Source organism: Pantherophis guttatus, chromosome 1, assembly GCF_059756535.1.
Source record: "Pantherophis guttatus breed Tessera chromosome 1, ASM5975653v1, whole genome shotgun sequence".
NCBI lineage: Eukaryota > Metazoa > Chordata > Lepidosauria > Squamata > Colubridae > Pantherophis > Pantherophis guttatus.
Window position 1 is genome coordinate 119,011,829 of NC_142063.1, and position 26,192 is coordinate 119,038,020.

The 26,192-nt window shown below is 41.4% G+C and overlaps 1 protein-coding gene across 1 annotated transcript in view; it reads left to right on the forward strand.

The window, feature by feature from the left end:
• The window catches only part of WNT10A (Wnt family member 10A), a 62,439-nt gene extending 40,215 nt beyond the window's left edge, over nucleotides 1-22,224 (forward strand). The window contains exons 3-4 of the mRNA XM_034433736.3: nucleotides 1,725-2,101; nucleotides 21,084-22,224. Coding sequence (XP_034289627.1) covers nucleotides 1,725-2,101; nucleotides 21,084-21,551 — 845 coding nt within the window. The 3' untranslated portion in view covers nucleotides 21,552-22,224. The remainder of the gene's footprint in view (nucleotides 1-1,724; nucleotides 2,102-21,083) is intronic.
• The last annotated feature ends 3,968 nt before the right edge of the window (nucleotides 22,225-26,192 follow it).

Consider the following 26,192-nt stretch of genomic DNA (forward strand, 5'->3'; position numbering starts at 1 on the left):
GAAGCAATAATGAAATTATAAACTGGAACAAGCTTAGTACTCCTTTTCTTTTCAGAAATTTGAAGAGACTTGTTTCTTTGAAAATGAATGTGTTTGGACAAGTAGGCTAATGAAAATTGTTCTGCAACTGGAACAGTGACTGTTGTGAACAGGAATTAGAACAGGAAGCAGGAAATAATGGGATTCCACTCCGGGAAGTATGGGGGGAAAGCCAAGCACAATCTAGCCTACGTATTCTGATCATCATTTTGACCTTCCTGTCTGAATGTGCCTTTGAGGGAGGTAAGAGCTGATGACCAAGGAATTAGATGAGTGGACTCTGGGCCTAAAGTACAATTCCATACCCTGTTTCCCCTAAAATAAGACATCCCCAGATAATAAGCCCAATCGGGCTTTTGAGCGCATGCACTAAAATAAGCCTCTCCTGAAAATAAGCCCTCCCCGAAAATATTTAATTGCATGCGCAGCCTGGTCCCCGCCATTTACTCTGGTTTCCTCTACACACCCCAAAATAATAAGACCTCCCCGAAAATAAGGCCAAGTGCTTATTTCGGGGTTCAAAAAAATATAAGACAAGGTCTTATTTTCGGGGAAACACGGTATTTTTTCAACCCAGTTCCATAAAAATCTCATAGTATTATTTGGTCTCTCCCAGTGGTGGGATTCAAATAATTTAACAACCGGTTCTCTGCCCTAATGATTTTTTTGCAACAACCAGTTCACCAAACTGCTCAGAAAGTTAACCACCGGTTCTCCCGAAGTGGTACGAACTGGCTGAATCCCACATCTGGTCTCTCCCCAGATGCTAACAAACCTAATATATTAGGTTTGGCAGTTTGATTCTCACCGGCTCAAGGTTGACTCATCCTTCCATCCTTCCGAGGTGGGTAAAATGAGGACCCAGATTGCTGGGGGCAATATGCTGACTCTGTAAACTGCTTAGAGAGCACTGTGAAGCACTGTGAAGCGGTATATAAGTCTAAGTGCTAGTGCTATTAGATATTAGATATACTAGAGATTAGATTAGATATATATAATCTTTCTGTGACTGATAGTGGAGTAGAACCTGGTCTCCCCAGTGCTGTCCCAACACCTTAATCACCAGGCCAGCCTGGCTGTCTTGTGATGTTGATAGGGTTGCCAGGTCTGCTTCCAAAAAATAGCGGACAAGCGGGGTGGGTGGGTGGGGGTTAAGTAGTAAAAAAATAAAAAAAAATTACAATTAAATTATATATTTTCTTACAAACATTAAAATAAATAATCACTTCAAAACTTTACTTAAAATTCAAAACATCAAATATATTATAGTAATATGTAAAATATTAAATTACATTTTACTTTGCTGTCGTGTGTATTTTTTATTTGACTGCGCAGCTTTGATCAATTCTTTGTGTTTAAGGAATAATTCTTTAATTTCAGTACAACGTTGAAAAATATTAAAAAATATACAATCATAAAGCTTTTGAATAAAAAAAACGTCCACTATTTTGTGAAAAAAAATAGTGAACATAATGTGAAAAAAGCGGACTGTCTGCTCAAATAGTGGACACCTGGCAACCTTAGGTGTTGAGATAAGTGAAGTAAGCCCATGGGTAAGATAGCAGATGTTCATGCATGGATTATGCTGTTTGAGAAATACCCATGTAGTAAAACTGCAGCGAGGGTGGTACTTTTGAGCTTTGCGGCAGAGATTGAATAACATGGTTTATGTTGCTTGCTTGCAGGTTTCCGTGAAAGTGCTTTTGTCTATGCCATTGCAGCTGCAGGAGTGGTACACGCGGTCTCCAACGCTTGCTCCTTGGGCAAACTGCAGGCCTGCGGCTGCGACCAGAAACGTCGAGGGGATGAAGAGGCTTTCCGCCTCAAACTTCATCGTCTCCAACTGGAGGCCATGAACCGCGGCAAGGGAATGATGCATGGCGTCCACTTGGAGCACCTGCCAGCCGAGGCCCCTGGCCTACAAGACTCCTGGGAGTGGGGGGGTTGCAGCCCTGACGTTGACTTTGGGGAGAAATTTTCAAAGGAATTCCTAGATTCCCGGGAGATCCATCGTGACCTCCCATCCCGTATGAGGCTTCACAACAACCGTGTTGGCCGGCAGGTGAGTAAAAAAACAAAAAGCATATTGATATAATAAGGGGACAAGGTTTTCAGCTTGTCAAAATCCTCCTGATGCCCCCTAAATACTGTACATTGGGCTGTATTTCCCAGAATTCCCTGCTCAGTTATGATGAGCATGATACAGTCTAAGGTGTTTTCTAAGGAAAAAATGATTTAAGACATCTGGTAACTTGCTTGCTGGGGAATTCTGGAAGTTGAGGTCCACACATTTTATAGTTGGCAAGTTTGAAAAACAGACCGATCTAAAACATCTGGACATCATCTCCATGAGAAGGTTGTCTAAAGGTGTCTGAAAGAGTGAAAGAAAAGCAGCAGATCACGGTGCTCTGGAGGCAAAAGAGAAGTTCCTGCTCATCCAGTTTGTACTGAGTTGATGTGGGTGGTGGGGCCAAAAGAAATGCAGTGGCCAGGATATTATAGATTCTGTTTTAAATAATTGCATGAAGCTGCCAAAGGAGGCAACCCATCAGCTTTCAACGCAAGCTGATGCTGTTTTAAGGCATACAAGATGAATTGTGCTGATTTTTCACCAGCAGTGGCTCCTGTCCTAACCTAATCTCAATGTTCTTCTTTGCTATCAAATGGAAAGGAGCAAATAATCAGATCTCACCATTCAAGATTCTATTCCCCAGAAATATTTTGGGAAATGATGATCCCATCTAAGAAAAAAAATTGCTGGGAACCTGCAGCGTCAACTGGGACCTTGTGGGTGCCAGTGAGCCTGCAGAGATTTCTCATGTCCCCTGTCATACTTCATGCAACATCTTAGTTTCCCCCCCCACCCGGACTTTTTTAAAATTTGAAAGAAAGAAAAAACTAGCCAGTTTAAAGTAAAGTGACGGTCGTTAATGTAATCTTCATATCGAAGAGCTATAGAATCCTGCATATATTCCAGAGGGTTTAACAGGAGGCTATATAACTCAGAGCTCTGTTTGGAAATATGACTCAGCACCTGGAAAAGGGATAGAAGAAAAAAGTGGTAAGAAGATAGCTTGGGAGCCTAGACGTGTTGATAGGGAACAGCCCTACTAGTTTGCCTCCTGACAAAAGAGATTTTGTGACTGGCACCATTTTGGGTGAGTGACTATGAGATGATCTCACGATTGCTGTACAAACGTGCCCACCGGCCTAAAAGAGCAAGTACTGTAATTCTGTTTTAGTACCTAACAGCTTTACTCACAGACAAAACAAATCATTTTGTAATTTTAAGCCTGATGACAGGTTTACTTGAGTTGAAGAAGCTCTTGATAAGAGGCTGCTCAACATTGCGATATGGAGCTGGTAATGCCCACGCTTATTTATTTGAAAATTGACAACATTTTTTTCCCCAAAGCAGCCTACTAATATTCCAAAATGCATTATCTAAAAATAGATAATAGATAAAAATTATTTATTAAAAATAGCAACTGTATAGACGATGGTATGGTATGTTTCTCAAGGTGTTAAGAATAGGCACTTTACAACATACAGTATATTTACTGTGATATACTATTCCACTACTGATAATAGGCAATGTAAAATTGCTAATGAAATATTGAAAAATCTTTGACAGTACTTAAAAAAATCTGTGCATGGACAAAAATTTCCGTCTATCCATTACAAAAGGCCCCATTGCTTGGATCCAGACATAATACTACACCAATAGGGGTACAATAGGGATCCCTAATCCCCTGTCTGTGGACCAGCACTGGTCTGCGGCATGCCAGAAACGGGGCTGCATAAATAAGTGAAGCCCCATCTGTGGGATGCAGGCAGCATGCAAAACTACATCCCCCTCCAGTCCACAGAAAAACCTCTCTCCATGGAACCGGTACCTGGTACCCAAAAGGTTGGGGGCCATTGCAGTACAACATCTTAGATTCTTGGAAAGAACTCAGTGCACATGAAGGCTAATATCAACTAAAGAACTGGTACAGTGGTGGGTTCCTCCCTGTTCGGCCCGGTTCGCGAGAGCCGGTAGCGGTGACGATATGATTTCACCAAACCGGTTCTCTGTCTTCGGGAGCTGGGCCCTCCCGCCCGCCCTGGCATTATGCCAATCTTATATTTCTTCTTTTTTCGCCCAGCTGACAGGTGCGGCCGCACCTCAGCTGGGCAGATTCACAACGCGCTTGCACAAAGTACAAGTTTGGCGTGCAGGCAAGCAAACCGAGCATGCACACGGCGATCGCGCGCAAAGCGTGCGCACAAAGAGAACTGTTAGTAAAGCCAGTTAGAACCCACCCCTGAACCGGTAGCTCTGATTTCACATTGGTGTGTGTAATAATATAATAATCTATATACTCCTAGAACTCATGTTCCCATAACCTTTAATTGGAAAAAACAGTGCCTCATAGGGGAACAATTTTTGAATCAAGATATCTTCAAATGGGCTAGTTTACAGAATGTGTTCAAAGTTGGAGACTCTTGACTCATGTGGAATTGAAATTTGGCATAAAACATTTTATGGTATAGAAGTGATCCTAAAACAGTTTGTGACATAATATAAAATCTAAATAATATAAATCTATAAAATCTAATATAAAACTGCCATAGACTCTGCCCTTTATAGTAGCCTTATGTACACCAAAACAGCTTGTGAATATACAAAGATTGTTCATAATTAACATATTTGAGATTTTTGCAATGTTTGGGCTATACATACAATTGAATTGCAGATATTATGCAGATACAGTTGTATTTTGTGAATTCTGCACACAAAACTTCATGCCACACTATGTAATTTGTTTCAAAATTGCCACAAGACTTTGAAGTGCCACCCTCAGTTGCATTGCATATAACTGGTAATTAATGTCTCAGTTCATGTAATGATTTTTTAGCTAAAGAAAACTATCATTTGGGGGGAAGTATAATTCAATAAGATGCCTCATTCAATTGTTTTTTATTGTTTAGAGGTGTTGAAAATGTTGAGGGTATGACTGCTGATATCTGAGGGAAATTTAAACCTTGTTAATCCTGCACGATTAATAATGACATAGGAAAATTTAGTGAGAGTTACAATTATTCCCTTATCATCTCTAACAGGAATGTGGTTTTATAATAGCAAAAGATGAATAAGAAGTTATTTGCTTTGGGGAAATATGGCAATAAAGATTTTCAGTGAAAGACTGGCAAAAATTGCTCAGTGTCTGCAGTTTGATGCATATCTGATGCACTTATTTTTAGCATCCTGCAGCCTGAAAATGGGTGTGGGTGCATAGACTTCTCACTGTCTTAAAAAGAATGGGGAATTCCCCTAAGCCAGAGAAAATGCACGATAACAGAGAAAGTATCTCAAAAGTGTCACTGGATTAGGTTGCTTGCCTTTGCCTTATCATTTGAAAGTATACTGTATTATCCTTCAGAGTATTCCATGACACTAAGTCCAAATTGGAATGTGTTGCATTAAATACAGTGGGGCGGAACAAAGGAAGGAATATCTCAAGCGATTATATAGCCATTAACTTTCTTATTTTAGACAAAATATGAAAAGTTGGCAGTCTGGAAAACATGCTCTACCCCTTTAATATTTCTTCTGTAGTAATTCTGTGATTGAATAAGACAACTTATACCCTTGGATTTCTCATAATATTATGAGAACGTTTTGCAAGCCATTTAAAAGCTAGATTAACTCAGTGTATTTTGTTTAAGCTGTATTATTTAAAACATTGAAGAAATGAAGTACAGCCTTCTCAGACATAATGGTGCTTTCAGTAGAATTGCTAGCAAGAGGACATCTGTGAGATGAATTGGTCTCAGAGACATTAATGTTTCCTCCATCCATAATAGTTTGATATTTATAGGTACCAGACCTCCGTGGCAGTTAAACAGGGCGAGGTCCATGCGTGTATGCAGAATGCAAATCCAAGCAATCAGATAAAATTAGGACATGATATCTAACGTACTTATTGTAACAGCTGAATTTAAGTACTTTTACAGCTATGAAACCACAAAATAGACATTTGTTGCTATAAATTTCTTTAATGAGGATTTAACGTTTGAAGAGGAATGTCAATTCTGTTAATGGATGTAGAAGAAAGATGACAACATAATCCTTGTACAGAAGAGTTTGATGTAGTTGATGAATATCCATTTTGTTTATTTGTTTATTTAGCTGCTTAAAGTTGTTCACGATACCGTGGGCCACCTCTGGTTTAAGCATTGTGGGGCTGAAGATGCTCAGGGGAGAATTATAAACACATATTCAGAGAATTAGACACATTTTCAAATGTTTCCCTCTTTAACGCTGCAGTATGGAAGTTGGCAGGGGAGCATATCTGTTCATAATAGTCTGTATAATAAGCAGACAAATGTCTACATAAGCCTATAGTTGAGGCTCCAGTTGACAGAATGCCTGCTGGATAGACAGAGTTGTTAGAGAGGCAACTTCTTCAGATTTGAGTATACAGGTAGTTCTTGATTTACAACCACAATTGAGCCCAGAATTACAGTCATTAAGTTGTTCTTGTTAAGCAAGGCACCCATGCAATCCCAGCTCTCCCCATTGCTCTCCCCATTCTGGAGCATGGGATGCCTCAGGGGGTGGAGGAGGTCTGGGGTGGCTGAATGAATGATTGCAAGTTGAAGTCTACCTGTAGAAGTGTAGCATCATATCCTGTGATCGTTGTAAAATACTTTTTGCAATCTTAAAAATATACATTACCTATTTCCTCTGTTTCCTTCTTAGTTTTCATACCACTTGTATGCAATTCAAAAGAATGTGAGCATCTACACAAAGCCATTTAGGATGGCCATTGTGAAATAAGTAAGAATCAGTTGCTCTTTCTGTTTAGCGGGGACAAAGAATAACAAATTTAAACAACAGCCTCAAACATTTCCGTTGGGCATTAGAAAGCATTTTCATAATCCCTAAATTGGTGGTGTAGAGTTAAGGAGTAGAGCAGGGGTCTCCAACCTTGGCAACTTTAAGCCTGGAGGACTTCAACTCCCAGAATTCCCAAAGCAAAGCTGGCTGGGGAATTCTGGGAGTTGAAGTCTTCCAGGCTTAAAGTTGCCAAGGTTGGAGACCCCTGGACTAGAGTATAAAAAAGATGGCATCTCTATCAGTGAACAGTTGAGAAGAAGCTAAATATATATTTAGCTTTATATTTATATATAATTGTTGCTGGTATCCTTATGATTTATATTGACTGTTTCCTAATATAATTTGATTGCTTATTTGTACCCTATGACTATCATTAAGTGTTGTACCTTATGATTCTTGACGAATGTATCTTTTCTTTTATGTACACCGAGAGCGTATGTACCATGACAAATTCCTTGTGTGTCCAATCACACCTGGCCAATAAAGAATTCTATTCTATTCTATTCTATTATTTATATGGATTTACCCTGAGTAGATGGATTACATCAAGGGCTTTTTAAAGCTACTACCAGCCTTCTAGCCAAAGATAGCCTTCAGTAAATAAGTGGCTAAAGATATCCTGCAGCAAAAATGGGTGTGAGTAGAATTGCTGAGTTTGGCAAAGGAAAAAACAGAAATGTTGTAGATGTTTTTTGACTCCTCCATGCAAAGGCAGAAAAATCGTTTTCTTTCCAATCATCTTTGATTTCATTTTTTAGGGGATAGTTAGCATTTGAATGGTATCTGGAAGTTTGCAGTTCATTTACTTAATTAACTGCATGGAGCAGGATTACTTAACAATGCAAATATTTTTAATAATTTAAGGAAATTGTGCAGATAGTCCTCGACTTACAACAATTTATTTAGTGACCATTCAGTTACAATAACACTGAAAAAAGTGACTTATGACCATTTTTTCCAGCATCCCCATGATCATGTGATCAAAATTCAGCTGCTTGGCAACTGGTTCATATTTATGACTATTGCTGCATCCCAGGGTCGTATGATTTCCTTTTGCGACTTTCTGACAAGCAAAGTCAATGGGGAAGCCAGATTCACTTAACAACTGGGTTATTAACTTATCAACTGCAGTGATTCACTTAACAACTGAGGCAAGAAAGATCATACAATGGGGAAAAATTCACTTAACAAATGTCTCACTTAACAACAGAATGTTTGGACTCAATTGTAGTCTAAGTCAAGGACTACCTTTATTCTAGTTACACAAAGGCATAAAAAGACATCCATTTTGATCATTATGATTTTGAAATCTGATGGTACAGGTAGTCCCCAACTTATTACTAGTTGCTTAATGACTGTTCAAAGTTACAACACATACCCCAAAGGCTATTTACAATCCATTCTCAAATTTAGGATAGCCACCATCCTGTGTGGTCACATGATTTCATTGGCAACTGGCTCACCTTCACAGCCATTTGTAGAATCCCATGATCATGTAACTATGATTTGCCCCCCCCTTTTTTTTTTGGCTTATTTCTGGCATTTACTTACAGTTCTTGGCAAAAAGTGTCCATTGGGGTAAATTTATTTAATGATCTTGGCATTCACTTAATGACCACTGCAGAAAACATTGAAAAATCAATTCCAACCTTGTGATGCTTCAATTTATGACTGCAACAATTTATGACCATACTTCCAGGATCAATTACAGTCATAAGTCAAGAACTAGCTGTACTGTCTTTGATGAAGATAATCGTGTGCCATCAAAACATTTTCAGTTCCCATTTACCCCATAAATAGATTTTCTCCATGAGGATCTATCCCTAATTCTTCTTTTCTATCAACCCTGACTGCTCTTTAGAAGGCCAGATCCTGAAGATGAAACTCAAATACTTTGGCCACCTAATGAGAAGGAAGGACTCACTGGAAAAGAGCCCAATGCTGGGAAAGATTGAGGGCAAAAGAAGGAGGGGACGATAGAGAATGAGGTGGCTGGATGGAGTCACTGAAGCAGTAGGCGTGAGCTTAAATGGACTCCAGAGGATGGTAGAGGACAGGAAGGCCTGGAGGAACGTTCTCCATGGGGTCGTGATGGATCAGACACAACTTCACAACTAACAACAACAATGGGGTACGCATTGCCCCTGTAAGTGACTCCATCCACCTTCCTCTTCTTGGATGTCCTCTTCCTTCTACCTTTCCCAGAATTAGAGACTTTTCCAGAGAGTTAGGTCTTCACATAATTTGTCCAAAATAGGATAACTTGTGCTTGACCATTTGAGCATTGAGTGAGTTGATTTGTTTAATGATCCACCTGTTTGTTTTCTTGGCTGTCCACAATATTCTCAGGATAGTATTTAATATTTAACATGAACAAATTAAATGATATAAAGATATAAGTAAGGCAAAACAGCTTGTTAAATTCTGAAGATTTCATCCTGTTGATTTTCTCTTTGCTTTGTCTGGAAAAAGGAGATAGTTGGCCATGTCTGTTCAAGGTGACTGTATAAATGAATGGTTTGCGTCTCAAATTGCCTCCACAACTCTTCTAGGGATATTTTAGGGATAATCTCAATCCACCTTATCTGTTGTCTTCTCCTTCAACCTTTTCCCTAATCTTGCCAAATATATATTTTTTTAATCCATCAACAATTCAAATAAGAAAAAGCCTTTGAAGGGTGCGCCTAAAAATTAAAATTCACAACTTTGCTCAACTCAAAAGCTACTTGGCATAGATATTGGATTCTTGTGAAGCAAAACAACCTTTAGCCAATTAGTTTATTTTATTAAAAGTGCTTGAAAGTGATGGAAATATTTGTATGGTAAATGGAATTTTATTTTGGATTAATTGTTATTATTGCTTAAGATAGAGCTGGCTCCAGTCTGCTTTGGACTCTTGCTGTGCACTGCGTTGCATTAGAGGGAGTTCCACAGAGAGGGTCATGAATAATAACCATCCTCGATTACCTAATGCAGAATATGATGGAATCATATGTTGTTAAAAGCATACAGAAATTAAAGGAATTAGGATTGTCCTGATTACAAGAAATCTCCTATAGCTGTAAATTTATGTAACTTTTCTGTCAAAAACTCTTTGAGGGAGATGGGCAGTTCAGAAATGTGAAAAACAAACAAACAAACAATTAAATACCATGTATGGTAACATATGTTCTCTTTAATCTTAAAAGAGGAGTAAGGAAACTAAAGCCGTCCAGTGTTACTGAACTACAGCTCCCAGCATCCACCAGCATTAATTTCTTTGGTGGGTTGTTTCATTACTAGTCTTACTAGTGAGACACACAAAATAATTATTTACCATGTTTGAAGAACAGATTCTGTCTGCTCTTCAAACATAGTAAAGGAACAGTAGGAAAAGCTCATCGTAGCTTTCGGATTAAGTGTGCCTCAAAGCACATGGCCAACCCCTTAATAGAAGGTCTGTTTCACCAGTCTGCAGATTGTGGGGGTTGGGATGGTGGCCTTTGCTTTTGCCAGATCAGAGAGATAGAAAGATGAAAGGGCACCAGAACCCTCCATTAGCTGCACAACAAAGAACTTCTGGTGCAAGCAACAATAAAGCATTTGCATACGAATCTCTTAAGAGAAGGATGTTTAGCTGGTAGCAGGTTGTTTTGGATTCTTCTTTTAGACCAGGGGTCTCTAACCTTGGCAACTTTTTTTTTTTGGCAACAAAAATCAGAACACCAAATACAAGCTAGGCGGATACGACCTCTTAGATGACCCTCACTCTGTCAAGGACCTAGGAGTACTCATTTCAAAAGATCTAAGCCCTAGAGTTCACTGTAACAGCATTGCCAAAAAGGCCTTAAGAGTTGTTAACCTAATTTATTTTATTTATTTATTTATTTATTTATTTATTTATTTATTTATTTATTTATTTATTTAATGTGATTTGTATGCCGCCCTATCTCTGTAGACTCAGGGTGGCTCACAACAATAAAAACAAACCCAATGAAACATAAAATACATACAAAATACATAATGTATAAATATAAATTTAGAACATATATTAAAACCCATTAAAATAATCAAACCCCCTCAGTCCAGGTTGGGCGATGTAAACAACCATGTTTTTAATTTGTGGCGGAAGGTGCGAAGGTCAGGAGCCAACCGAAGCCTCAGGGGGAGTTGATTCCAAAGAGTGGGCGCACCCACAGAGAAAGCCCTGCCCCTGGGGGTCGCCAGCCGGCATTGTCTAGCCGATGGCACCCGGAGAAGGCCCTCCCTGTGAGAACGTACCGGGCGATGGGAAGCTGTTGCTGGCTGCAGATGATCCGACAAATATCCTGGGCCTAAGCCATATAGGGCTTTATAGGTCATCACCAGCACCTTGAATCTCACCCGGAGGGCAACCGGTAACCAAGGCAAGTCGTGCAGGAGGGGTGTAACATGGGAGTATTGGGACCCTCCCATCACAACCCGCGCGGCTGCATTCTGCACCAGATGAAGCCTCCGAATGGTCCTCAAGGGCAGCCCCAGGTAGAGAGCATTACAGTAGTCAAGACGGGAGGTGACTAGTGCATGAAGCTTCTTCTCCGGTAACATTGTACTGCAAACCAGAGCATACAAAACCTTTGCCAGACCAATTCTTGAATACAGCTCATCTGCCTGGAATCCACACTGTATATCGGACATTAATACAATTGAACGAGTCCAGAGGTATTTCACGAGAAGAGTCCTCCGCTCCTCTACTCGCAACAGAATACCTTATACCACCAGGCTTGAAATTTTGGGCTTGGACAACCTAGAACTATGCCACCTACGGTCTGACCTAAGCTTAGTACACAAAATTGTCTGCTACAACATCCTACCTGTCAATGACTACTTCAGCTTCAACCACAATAATACACGGGCAAACAATAGATACAAACTCATAGTAAACTGCTCCAAACTAGATTGCAGAAAATATGACTTCAGCAACAGAGTGGTCAATGCCTGGAATGCACTACCAGACTCTGTTGTTACATCCTCAAACCTCCATAACTTTAACCTTAAACTGTCTCACCCCATTCCTAAGAGGTCTGTAAGGGGGCGTGCATAAGCGCACCAGCGTGCCTACCGTCCCTGTCCTACTGTTCCTATTTATTCATACTCATTTCTTATGTCTATACTTATACCTGTTTATACTTATATGTTTATATGTTATGTTTATACTTATACTTATTTTCTCATAAATGCTTGACTAAATAAATAAATAAAATAAACTTTAAGCCTGGAGGACTTCAATTCTTTGAAGTCCGCCAGGCTTAAAGTTGCCAAGGTTGGAGACCCCTGTTTTAGATAACTAGGTTCTGGGGCCTTTTTTACCTTGATTTGAAGAGGTGGTAAATCTAGAGACTATGGCTTTTGACAGGCAGAAGCCCAAATTCACTCAATTCCCACTTCATTAATTCATTAACTAGCAAATAAAGATGATGCATGTATGTTCTTCCCCCTTTTTTGCCTCTATGTCATCCATTTGAAGTGGAAAGGTGAAATTAGCACTTAAATGCCTTTAGAGTATTGATGTAGGCGACATAATCCAGGTTAATGACTGTAATACAGGTTAAGCCATCCTCTTGTAAACAAGGTTGCCCTAAACCTGACCTCCTGGCCTCCTTGACTGAGAAGGAAGGCTGCCTTCTGCTCTCTGCCTGATTCATCAGAGTCAGACCGCTCTGGCACTGCTTTGCATCTGGGTAGTAGCTGTTAAGAGGAGCCTTTGTTCCACCTAATCCAAGATGGTTAGTACAAGAATCAGTGCTTTTGAAATACAGGATGACGGACCAAGATTAAATATAGGATACACGGCATAAGAGACCCAGAAGGGTTGCAGATTACCTTTATAAAAGAAAGAATGCCTAGTCCTTCAGAATACTTGTCAGCAGATTGTTTTATAAGTCATTCAAATGTAAAATCTGAATCAAACTGAAGTATATTGGATAGATAAATAATCAGGATGGTTGTCTCTAAGGAGATAGGGGTATGATTCAGTAGGTATGCAAAGGATTATAAATATAATTACCAGTGGCAAATTGATTTTTCATGCTGATGATGAACATTTGCTCATTTATTATGGGAGTTTATTTTTCTAATAGGGAAGCATAGAAGGGTACCGCTCAGAGGAATATGTGGGTAAACCGCAACATAGTCAAAATATGTAGGGACTCTTCTCACCCCTTTGATTTACAGAATAAAAGGGACGTGCTCATTTTGCCTCTATGAAGCAGGAAATAGAAGGGTTAAACGGGTTGGATTGGCCAGAACCTCAGACAAAAAGAATGGCTGTCACAGGCCCATTGGATCTCTGCATATTATGAAAGGAAGGCAATGAAATTACAGCTTTGCATACACCAGCCTTCTCCAAAGCCGATGGCGTCATTGTGTAAGTGGATCTTAGATTTCAACCTCTGAAAGAGATCACTTTGGCCCTCCTATCATAGATGCACATGAGTACCTGTGTTGGTGTATGTTGTATGTATGTATATATATATATATATATATATACATATACATATACATATACACATACACATACACATACACACATACACATACACATACACATATACATATATATATATATATATATGACTTTGACAACCCTGTGACTTTGGCAACCCTGCACTATGATGTTGGCTTCAGTGATTGCACAATGCCCTGAGATAATGCTTCAGTGGAACATTGTGGGAATTAAAATGGCAGCTTCTACCCAGAAGTACAGTGGCAGCATTTCAGAGTCACAGCTTCCACAGGCTGTCCCATTAGTAGCCATAGACATGAAGGGTTTCACAACAGGGGTGAAATGTAAAATTTGTTACTACCGGTTTTGTGGGTATGGCTTGGTGGTGGGGATAATGTGACTGGGTGGGCGTGGCCAACTTTTTTAAAAAAAACTTTTCAAAGCATTTTTTTCTAATGCTTTGAAAAGCCTCTGCCGATCAGGCAACTCAGCTGGGATCCTCAGAGACTTTTCAGAGTATTTTTTTCTAATGCTTTGAAAAGCCTCTGCCGATCAGGCAACTCAGCTGGGATCATCGGAGACTTTTCAAAGAATTTTTTTTACCACCTCTTTGGCCAAGAGGTTGCAGAAAAAAATGCTTTGAAAAGCCTCTGACGATCCCAGCTGAGCCGCGCGATCATCAGAGATTTTTTTTTTTACTTTTAAAAGCATTTTTCGTCGGAAGAAGTTGTAGAAAAAATGATTTTAAAAGTAAAAAAAAAAAGCCTCTGATGATCGTGCAGCTCAGCTGGGCATGGAGGGGGGGCAGGGATTTTTGCTACCGGTTCTCCGAACCACCTGCCGCCATTGCTACCAGATCAGGCGATCCGGTCCGAACCTGGAGCATTTCACCCCTGGTTCACAAGGAAGATGTTCTGTGGGTGGCCTTCTTGAACCTGAGCAGAGGCTCCTATATATTAAGGAAAGAGAGTGTGATGCCGGCTTATAACAAAGGCAAACTAAATAAATCAGTAATTGTGTTACAAATAGACATGAAAAGGACATTTCTTATAACAGATTTGAGATCAGTCATTTCTTGCTACTTTAATTCTAGGCTTTGCTTCTAGGCTTCACCCTTTCCCCCTCCATCCCAGAAGAGTGGGTTTCCTTTCCTCGGGACATATGCCTCCCATGCTACCTAAAGAGGAGAAGACTATAAGCTTCGGCCTCTTCAGAGACCCAATTTTTAACGGCTTCCCTATGGATTGTTCTCTCTGCCCGATAGAATTATGGTGGGGCTGCAAGACCTGTTTTGTTTTGTTTTGCTTTCATTACAGCTGCCGTTCTGTATATCCACTTACTTGGAAGTAAGTTCCATTGAACTTGGTAGGCTTTTCATCCAAGTAAACACAGAGGAGGATTTGACTCGAACAGCTGTTCTTTGGGATTAGATGCCCTTTGAACAGCTCAACTTTAAAGAGTGCATAATGAGGAGCACATGAGCAGGGATGGGGTGGGGGGTGGAGACAGCTTTGGAAGGAGAAGAGCTTAAGGTGTGCGACTTTGGTTGCCTCCTTCCTTATGTAACCATCCAGGTTTTTTGCTCATGCGCTATCCTTTACCTAAAATTTAGGAAATCCTCTGAATGACATTGGTCTACTTTCTCCTTGGAGAAGCTTTGGCCTGAAGAATGCTGCCTTCCACAAGACTGGACCCTTTGCAGGCAGGCAGGCAGGCAGTCCCTTTGGAACACACACAGGAAATGGTTTAGAAACCACTAGGTGGGATGCAAAGGGGATAATGGCTCTAGCCTATTAGTGCTCTGTAATTTGGTGCTAATTTCCCTTATTACAGTGTTCTCGCACTGCAGGGGATGGTCCTGTCTTGCTGCCTGGGTGGGGGCTGTGGGGTGTGTGTGTGTGTGTGAGGGCTGGATCTTGTTGCAGAGTGTAGAGACATCAGAGCCACTGATGGTCAGAGAGGTGACATCAGAGTGCTTTGCAGGCTGGTTTCCATGTGCTTTCTTGGCCCCTTTGCCTCTCCCAAGGCACAAGGGAGTTTAATTGGTACATGTAGATCATGATGAAGTCAAGGAATGCAACTGTGGCCTTCATGTGATGCCATAGAACATGCCCACCACTGTGGGCACAGGACATCCTCCTTGCTTTACTAAATCAGAGTGATTTCCGGTCTAATCTAGTGCTCAGCTGACTCACTGGGACTGCCATCTTAAACTTGCTTTAACTTTCTGGAAAGTTTTAAATGGGTGTGTGGCTATTATCCCTATCCTTTGCTTGACATATTGAATAAGTTGGTGTGTGTATGTGTGTGTGTGTGTGTGTGGTTTCTAACCATGGTAGGTCTGGTGGATTTCTGTTCCTTGGTTTGAAAGCTTGGAAGTCTTAGCCATAAGAGGTGAAGGGTTCAGTCCACATGTGTGCCTTTCAGACTTGAATCCACCTCCAGTTGAAGTTCATCATAAGTAACTCACACGCCAAGTATTAAAAGAAAACCCCTGAAGCTTATTGATGCAAAAGACAAAGTTCTGTGGTGATGAAGGCATATATGCTAATGGGAAAAATGGCTTAAAGGTAAACATGTCCTTGAGTTGAACTTCACTCCTGGTAACGGCATGGGTACCAGTTTTCATGAGAGTAGTTTGCCTTCTTCCAAAATGCTTGACTTTTCACTCTAGTTCAGCGTTTCTCAAACTTGGCCTTTTTTTTAGATGTGTGGACTTCTAAACTCCCATGATACTCCAATCAGCACGACAGCTGGGGAATTATGGGAGTTAGAGCCCATACGCCTTACAGTGGCTAAAGTTCAGAAACACTGCTCTAACCAACAGCCTTAGAGTTCTCAGGTGGTCCTCCATCCCTATTGTCACCAAGACCTCCTCCAGTTTAGCTCCTAATTTTAGCCAGAAAGAGTTTAGGCAAAGAAATGCTTATGGTCTCTTGTTTCAAAGGGTACATGAGTGGAAGACAAGGGTCTGTATTTCCAGTACCAGGACCAGCGTGCAGTAACTTCTGTCACATTTCAGTTGGCTGAGGACCAGCTTGGCTATATGATATGCATAGTTTTGCCTAAGTAGAGAACTCTCTTCACTGCAGACTTGCCGCTGCTGAACTTTGTGTACAGGATGAGAGTGTTACAATTTGCTTTGACATGAGAGGGTGTTCGAATGTGCTATTCCTTTCCCTAATCTATAAAGGCGTGCATTGCATGCTGCTTCTACATATGTACATGTAAGCAGTAGTTTTTCTGGCTATCTTCCTACTTTAGCGTTAAGCAATGGGTGGGCTCCCATCCAAGGACTAACTTGGATGCAGGACCCTGCATTAGCTTTCTATGGCAGACAAGTTCTATTTAATGCTACTATCTAACCAGGGAAAATAATGAGAAGTCCCTTTGGTGGAATCTGGTCTCGGAGGCAAAGAATATGGACTTTGTTAAACATGGTGATCAAAATCAAGTTTGTTGATTCTACTGCATTGAAAGTTCCATCCTAGGAGCCTATAACTTTTTTCTCAAAATATGCTTTTCTCTAACAGTACAGGTAGTCCTCGACTTAACGATCATAATTGAGGCCAACATTTCTGTTGCTAAGTGAGGCATTTGTTAAGTGAGCCTTGCCCCATTTTACAACTTTTCTTGCCACCGTCGTTAGGTGAATCAGGGCAGTCGTTAAGTTTGCAACACGGCTGTTAAGTGAATCTGGCTTCCCCATTGACTTCGTTTGGTCAGAGGTTCACAAAAGGCGATCACATGATCCCAGGACACTGCAACTGTCATAAATGTGAGTCAGTTGCCAAGCGTCTGAATTTTGATTATGTGGCCCCAGGGATGCTGCAATGGTTGTAACTGTGAAAAGCGGTCATAAGTCACTTTTTTCGATGCCGCTGTAACTTCGAACAGTCATTCAATGAACTTCGTGAGTCAAGGACTACCTGTATAACAGCAAACCCTCATTCATGAAGAACCTATTATAGATAAGTAGACCATGTTTTCAGAGCTTGTAACAGGCCTTATTTTCTGGCCATCTGAGGTTGCAAGGTTGCAAACAGCTGGTGGTGGATAAATTAGTATCTGGCTGATGGGTTGAGTTCAGCTGGGTGGGTCCAAGTTGTTCTAACCTAAAGTTTTAGGTCCAGGAAGTTCTACCAATGTTCTAATTACGGTACATCTTTTCTGTGATGCTGTGGCAGACTCCACAGTGCCTTAAACCTTTTCTCCCGTACACTGATGTTAACAATTCTCTCATGAAGAGAGCAGAAAAGGCTACCATAAGTACAGACCTATGGCAAGTACCTTGCATAAGTAGTAATTTACAATACTTACTGTGTTTATGTAATCCGGCAGCTACGGTAGGCTGAGAGATGGTGACTTTTCAAGGAAAACTGCACTCCACTCCCTGTTTACCCAAGACTGCAGATGTGTCCTTCCACAGGGTAGTGTCTGGGCTGCTGGTGGTGCTGGGAATGGAAACCAAGTCCTTTCCCTACCTTTTATGAAGATTATGGGAGGCAGCTGTGTCTCTCTAGGTTGAAACACACTATAGCATACTGTTTTAGTCACCAAGCAGGCACTGCAAGAGGCAGGGGAAGTGAGGTCCTGCTCCCTCTAGCTTTAAAGTCCTACTCCCTTTTAGTTTTAAGAAACTGGCTTAGCCCTGGCACAGCTGCACTCAGACAAGAGTACAATTCTTTTCCTAATTTAACAAATTTTCTCTGGAAAGACATAAGTTGGCAGATCCAAGCTGAAAACATCCTGTCTCCACTTGATTGGCCCGCAAGAGGAAGCAGCCCAGAATCCAAACACCTATTTTTAGCTTTTTCCAGGTAAAACTGGTCCACCAACACTAATGCCCTCAATCTGGAGATCTCCCTGCCCCCCCCACCCCCATCCTAGGAAAACGTACCATTAGAAAATGATTTCTAGATCAGGGAAAGCATTTGAACAGGAAACAAGTAGGCGGGTCACAGCTTAGTTCTGCCAGTTCTCAAAGCTGCTCCCACAACCATCTCCTTTGGATGTGCTGGGCTGTAGCATCCATCCTTTCCGAACTCATTGTGTAGCCATCTAGAATTATAACTCGTGTTTTCATTCCAGACCTCAAGGCAGCCTACCTAGTGCTTCCTCTCTTCATAACTTTGTCAGGTAGTTTGGTCTGAGAGCAGTGGTGAAATCTGAACCGGTTTACTACCAGTTCGCTGGCTGTGCATGCATGCTGCGTGCCAAACTTGTGCTGCATACATGCATGCGCAATGCCCACACGCAGTGCACACCGGAAGGAGGCATGGGGTATGTAGAACAGCGCACGAAAGGGGTGATCAGCTGTGGCGCGCGATCATCAGAGCTTTTTTTTTACTTTTAAAAGCATTTTTACAACCTATTCAGGTGAATAGGTTGTACAAAAATGCTTTTAAAAGGTAAAAAAAAGGCTCTGACAATCACAGCTGTGGTGCGTGATCATCAGAGCTTTTCTTTTACTTTTTAAAGCATTTTTAACTACCAGTTCCAGAGAACCAGTGTTAAAAAAAAATGCCTAAAAAGTAAAAAAAAAAAAAGTTCCGATGATCAGCTGAGCGACGTGCGATCTTTGGAACTTTTTTTTTACTTTTTAAAGCATTTTTAACTACCAGTTCCAGAGAACCGGTAGTAAAAAAATGCTTAAAAAGTAAAAAAAAAAAAGTTCCAACGATCACGCGTCACTCAGCTGATCGTCGGAACTTTTTTTTTTACATTTTTTACTACCGGTTCGGCAAACCAGTAGCCTTTTTTACTACCGGTTCGGGCAAACCGGACTGAACCGGGAACATTTCACCCCTGTCTGAGAGGCAATGCCCTAAATCACCTAGAGAGTTTCTGTGGCTGAGAGTAGATTGGAACCTCCTTCCTGGTTCCAGTCCAACACCTTAACCATTACATTATGCTGGCTGTTTTAATACCTTAGCAAAACCATGTATCTCTTAAGAAAAAAGAGGAAAAAATGGTACTGAAGAGACTTTTAATGAGAATGGAGTAGATGTGCCTTGAAAAAACGCAGAACATCCCTCAGTGATATTGGAAAAAGAATTCTAGGTAAACAATAAGAATTAGAAACTTCCTCGACATTCCCAGAAGAGTATCCTTAAAATAAAATTCAAAATATAGGGGAAAATCAGGATTTGAAAAAAGGGCAAGGCTTGTAGAATCAGAACACAAAACAATGCTCCAAATTTGTCTCTGCTGTAGCCCTAGCCAAGAGAGGTGCCACTCAATCTCATGAACCAAAGTTGATGCAGGTAGTCCTCGACTTCTGACCACAGTTGAGCCCAAAATTTCAGTTGCTAAGCGAGACGTTTGTTAGGTGAATTTTGCCCCATTTTATGACCTTTCTTACCACAGTTGTTAAGTGAATCACTGTAGTTGTTAAGTAAACCATGAAATCATTAAAGTGAATCTGGCTTCCCCATTGACTTTGCTTGTCACAATGTCGCAAAAGGTGATCACATCACCCTGGGACTCTGCAACCATCTAAATATGAGTCAGTTGCCAAGCGCCTGAATTTTGATCCCATGACCATGGGGATGCTGCCACGGTCGTAAGTGTGAAAAATGGTCATAAGTCATTTTTTCAGTACTGTTGTAACTTTGAATTGTCACTAAATGAACTGTTGTAAGTCAAGGACTACCTATATTAGCTTACTTATTGGTGTACGTTTCTAGATGGGATGGGAAAGTGGGGGCATAGGGTATAGTTATTCAGATGGCAGGTTTAATTTCTGTTAAATTGGCTCTCCTCTGGAGGAATCCTGCAAGCCAATGTTTGCTCTTTTTACCTGCATAGTTGCAGAAGCAAGCCTTCATGGAATGCCTTGTGGCCAGACTCCACAATAAGGAGATGGAGGAGGAGAATGTTGTCTTTAGCTTATTTAAAGCCATTTAAAACCCCATTCTTTGAATTTTGTTCTAAATATAAGGTGATGACACATTCTTGTTGAAATAATAACTTCATCTCATCCTGCAAGTCTGTAAATGATAACCCCAAACAATCTGCAGTTTTGGAATCTCTCAACACATGTTGTTACATGTAGTTGGGAGCATTGCATAAACTCTCTTCACCTCTTAATGCTCCCCATGGCTATCTGGAAGGCTCGCCTTTATGCTCCATCTACACCTTTTAGTCTAGTAGGCTCTGTGAACCTATAACCACCATGGTTAGCCTTTGGTTCAAGATGTTATGCACATCTAGAAAGATAGTTAAATTGATTGTGTGAAGTCAGTCAGTACAACCAATCGCTTATGTAACTGCTTGACTGGGTTGCATAAACCGTACACAGAGGAGTTGTGACTATTTGTTTGTGCTTCCAAGTCAGTCTTGACTCCTGGTGACACCTGGGCAAATCTCTGTAATTTTCCTGTCAATATTTCAGAAGTGGTTTACTATCAATGCTTTCTAGGGCTGAGAGAGAGAGAGAGAGAGATTGGCCCAAAGTGACCCAGATAGCTTTGGGCCTACGATGAAGTTAGAATTCACAGTCTCCCAGTTTCTAGCCTGGTACCCTAACCACTACATCAAACCGGTGCTCTTGTGCCAGTAGCACAAGTTGTCTCCAAGGGATGGGGACCAAGTTCCAAAGCCAGCTAGACAGAGAATTGAACCGGATGGAGCTCAGTCCTTCTGCGTGGTTCTTGAGTTCTTCTGACTGCTGTGTTCTTGTGCTCCTGACAGGTGGTGATGGAGAACATGAAGCGGAAATGCAAGTGTCATGGAACTTCCGGAAGTTGCCAGCTGAAGACATGTTGGCAGGTGACTCCTGATTTCCGGCTGGTGGGTTCAGTGCTCAAGGATCGCTTCCATGTGGCAACACTGATCCGGTCCCACAACAGGAACACTGGGCAGATGGAGGTGGGCCAGGCCCGCCACCGGCGTCGTGGTGGCATCAATGACCTGATATACTTTGAAAAATCACCTGACTTCTGTGAGAGGGAACCAAAGTTGGACTCTTTGGGCACCCAAGGACGTTTGTGCAACAAGACCAGCCCAGGCATGGACAACTGTGAAAGCTTGTGCTGTGGAAGAGGACATAATATCCTGCGGCAAACACGCAGCGAGCGATGTAACTGTAAATTCCATTGGTGTTGTTTTGTAGCTTGTGAGGAGTGTCGGCTCACAGAGTGGGTCAGTGTCTGTAAGTGATAGCTGCGTTCTTATAGATCCAGCAAAAGTTCCATTGTTTGCCTTTGCAGCACTAAAGATGGAGCCTTGCATTAACAAAAGGCAGAGTTTGAGGTAATTGATACATGCTAATGTTTCACATCTCCCATCACTTCCTTTCTGGCCTTACATGAGCCCTTGATTCCACAAGGTCCTATTGTACAGACTTGAGTATTGGCCTGACATTTCCAAAACACCAAGATGTATATAATATAATATAATATAATCTTTCTGGAGACCCTGAGGTTGTCTCTAGCTGTTTCTAAGCATTGACACCTTCAGCCACTTCAGCTTCTCAAGTCTATGAGTTGCAGTTCCTCAGAAAACAGCTGTCATTCCCACCACATCCACTTTCAAATGAATGCCCTTTAAACCCAACAGAGAACATTCAGGGGGTAAGGGAAGACTATCAAATACCTGTTAACCTAGGCCAAATTTGTTCCATTACAGTTAAAGTGCCATGAGTGCACCTTTGTTGTTTGGGGGAGAACAATGAAATAAAATGCAACGTTCGTTGGAAGAAATGTTTCTAAAATGAGATGGACGAGTTGGGAGTACGGAGCTATCTCTGGAACAAGTGCCACAGGCACTGAGTGCAAATACTGTGGTTGGTAACTTATTTTATTATTGTGCAAATAAACACAAATCCAAGACAGTAACGTGCATGTGTATATCTGAAGTAGAACTATGGGGTGATTTGTGAGGAGTTTCCTCCAGATGTTTATGGCATCGTTTCTCCTTTGTGCACCTTTGAGATGTTGTCATTGCAGAATGGACTGGACAGAGAGATTCTGTCTTGAAAGAAAGCTATGCCTGTAATCGCTCTCTTTTAAGTTCCTGGGTTGAGCTCCATTGGAAGAGCCACAAATGTTTGATGAGAATTCAAATGAGCCTTTCCCAGCTGGGATGTTACACTTATGATTTCCACATGCAGAGACTTGTGAGCTGATTGGCGTGTGGAGTTAGTCACGATATTTGTAAATTGTTTTTCAGGGGAGTAAACAGGTTAACCTGCTGCAGGAAAAATACTATCAGACTTTAAAACGCCACTAACGTTGTGGATAACAGGCCACAATGCCGGATTCATGAAATGTTATCTTACTGGCCCTCATGGCAAAGATTGTCATTTGTAAAGTCCATGCAGACTAAAATAAGACAATGGCAATCGTGGTTGAAAATAGCTCCTGTTTCTCTATGTATTTTCTATAATAATGCCCCTGGCACTGTGCCTATATACGTAGGATTGTGCATTTTGGGACCAAATGCATTTGATGACTGGTTTGGACCCTGAAAATTTATGCTTGAATCCTTAGTTTTTAAGGTGCCCCAGAACTCCCTGGTTTTACTAACATGATTATCCTGTTGGAAGCCTCTTGTTTTTGTTGCACATTCCGAAGATTATTACTGCAACCCGGGAAGGTTTAACGGGTTTGTTAAATGGAGGCTATCAGGGTATCTATAATTCTGGCCAGGGACTTATAATTGCTAGGGGCTGGGATGACACTGAGAAGAATCTCCTTTTAAGAGAAGCATGAGGTGAAAAGTGAGGACAACAAGATGGCAATTTATTTTGGAAGGGACCTTCCTTCCATGGATACGTAAAGCAGTAGCACAGGTTTGCAAGAGTGCCATTCATTCTCAAGTGTTTGAAAGCGAGTGTTCCTCTCTAGAACTTAGCAATAAAATATTGGGCTGTCAATGTTTGAAAGAGAGAGCTTCTCTCGACTGCTTAGAGAGTGTCCTCATAGAATGGGTGAGTGGGATTTAGGGTTGATATACGAATGATGAAAATGGAGCGAGAAGTAAGTAACTGTTCTAGGCAGCCCCAGCTGCCTGCTTTGCCCTTCCTGGGCTAGATGGTGATGAATCACCTGATTGGTATTGTGCACTGTCTGATAAATCCCCACCCTCCCTGCCTGTAATGTCAGCCCAGAGGCTATGCAGCAGGAATACGAGACAGGAAGGAGAGCGAAGAGTGGGCAGGCTGCATCGGCCTAGCCAACGGGGAGCTTTCTGCAGCTGCATTTCACAAGGCTTCGAGGCACTTCAAGGTTGGCAGTGGGTTTGCAGGCAGCCAAGGAATGGTGGGGAGGGGCCATTCATCTTCCCAAATGCCTTTCCTGGGAAAGGCACACTCTGATTCTACTTTGGGGCCTCTGTAAGGGCAAGCCCTTCATTTCAGCTTTGGTACCTTTGAAAGAACAAGGAGGTATAATAATATGGCTAGAGCCCAAGCCAAAGTCCTGTTGAAGGTCTTCCTTACTTCACACGTAGGTAGCAAAACATGGTTTGCTTCTAGCACTACCTGTGATAGCTTGTAATTCTGGCAAAGGCTTTAGTTATCATTACTTTTTTCAGGCTGGTGATAAGTGGCACCAGTAGGATTTTGACTTGCCAGGCAAACATTAGGTCAGGAAAAGTGAATCTTGAAAATGGAGATTGCCTTCTGCACTTGATGTATTGAATAGAGGACACATGTAAGTATGTACATATGTAACTGAACACATAATCTCCAGGTATGATGATCTTTGATTCTCCTTGCCTCTAGCCAATATAGTTTTGACCGCAACCTGCCCCCAAGGCTTCTCAATAATATGCAGGGTGGCTCTCATTTGAGCAGTATCTGACTTGGATCTCATTTTTAAATGGGCCATTAAGGTGGCTTTATGGAGGTGGAGGGGGCTCTACCAAATGCTCTCAGTCTCTTTTTAGACATGTCAAAGTCAATAGAGGCAGCATTGTTTCAGGGTGACAGTGGGGCAGGGGGTGGACCTTGCAAGAATTTGTGACTGTTGGAATTATATTGCAATTAAAGCTTGATTGGAAGAGAATTTGCCTTATTTTCTTCCATCTCCATTATTCTATTTTCATTTATTACATTTATTCTATGATGTGAGAACCAGGAGCAATGTTAAGCATTCGATCTCTTAAGCAAAATAACTAAATTTAATCTGTGTCCCACTTCTATACTCCCTTTATTTTTTTTTAATATGTAAAAAGGGGCAGAGAATACTTTTACAAAGGTATTCATCACTCTAAAGCTTTACATTTTTTCACCTCCTGCTATCAAATTGCAATTTGCATGTACATAAAGTTTGCCTAATCTTAGAAGTGGAACAATTAAGCAGATGAGCAGAGATAAGGTCTAAATAGCTGAGACTTTGAACAATGGAATAGATTTTCAAATATAGAAAGAACTTCAAATTATTAGGGGTAACTTCTTCAGACTACAGGTAGTCATCATTTAGCATCTGTCCCAGACAGCAACTATTCAGAGTTACAAAGGTGATGAAAAAATGACTTTCTGATCCATCATCACCTTTCTGACCTTCGCAGGTCTATAAAGCAAAGGAAAGCTAAAGTAAGATCATCAGCACAGTCACTTTTGCACTTAATGACCACTTCGCTTAACAACCAAATTGCTGATCCTAATTGTTCCTAAATGAGGACTATATTGTGCCACTGACAGGGAAATAGCATCCTTTCATTCTGGTATCCTCCCTCCCTCCCCCCCCCCTCTCTCTCTCTCTCTCTAAATGGGAGAGCATGTTGTGCCCATTTCCTTTGTCTATTTGTTGATTTCTGAGGTTGGTATTTAATTAAAAAAAAAAAAAAAAACCAGAGCATTCACAAAACCCAGGGTGCCTTCTGCAGTTTTTGAGATAATATGCCCTAAAGGGAGGCACTATGATGGAATCTTCCCACCATGAGTCTAATCCTCTCAGGTTCTTGCATCTCCCACCTATCCTGTGTTGTTTGATACTCAGAGCCATCATTCTTCCCTGGCGCAATACACTCCAGTCTCTTGAAAAACATGGAAAGAAGGGGATATCAGGCTATTAGAAGAAATAACTGTTGGCAGAAGATAGGGGGAAATTATCTTTTGCCAACAGTTATCTCTCCTAATAGCCTGACATCCCCCTTACTTTCAGTAGTCTGAACCCGTGGCTGTTCCCCTACTGCACTTTATCCAAAGAGCTAAACCTCGTGGTTATTCAACGCAGCCGCTTTCAACCAGATTATTGTCATTCTCCATTTCTTGCAACCCAGTAATATCAGGAACCCCCCACCCCCAAAATGATTTTCAGAGGTAAGGGCCCCCCACCCTTGAAGCAAATGTGCTATCACCTGCCTTTCCAAATGCCCATCTAGAGTTAGTCGGTGGTCAGCTCTAATCTCGGCATGCTCACACATTTCAGCATCTGCTTGCCCCATCCTTAATAGTCAGGATTCTTTCATCTTCCTTCCCAAAACCACCTTCCTTCCATCTGCATTCTCCACACTCAGCCACTCCTTTATAAGAAGGGGAAGGAGAAAGCAACAGGCATGGAGTAGGTGGGGGGGGAGGGCAGAGAGCAGCAAATTACCCAGACACATCAATCACGCCTCTGCCTTTTGAACTCTGCATCCGTTCGCAAGCTCAAAGCAAAGGGGGATTGGCCGAGACTCTGTGATCTCAGCCTGCCAACAATGATAATGTAAATTGCCAAAATGGCCCTATCCCAAGCTGTAGCTTTAAAATCCCACTGTGGTGCCCTTTTGCGACAACTATTCACCATGAACATGTATGAGATGTTCATGGTACACGTATGAGAAGACCGAGCAGCAGAAGCTACCTAAAGT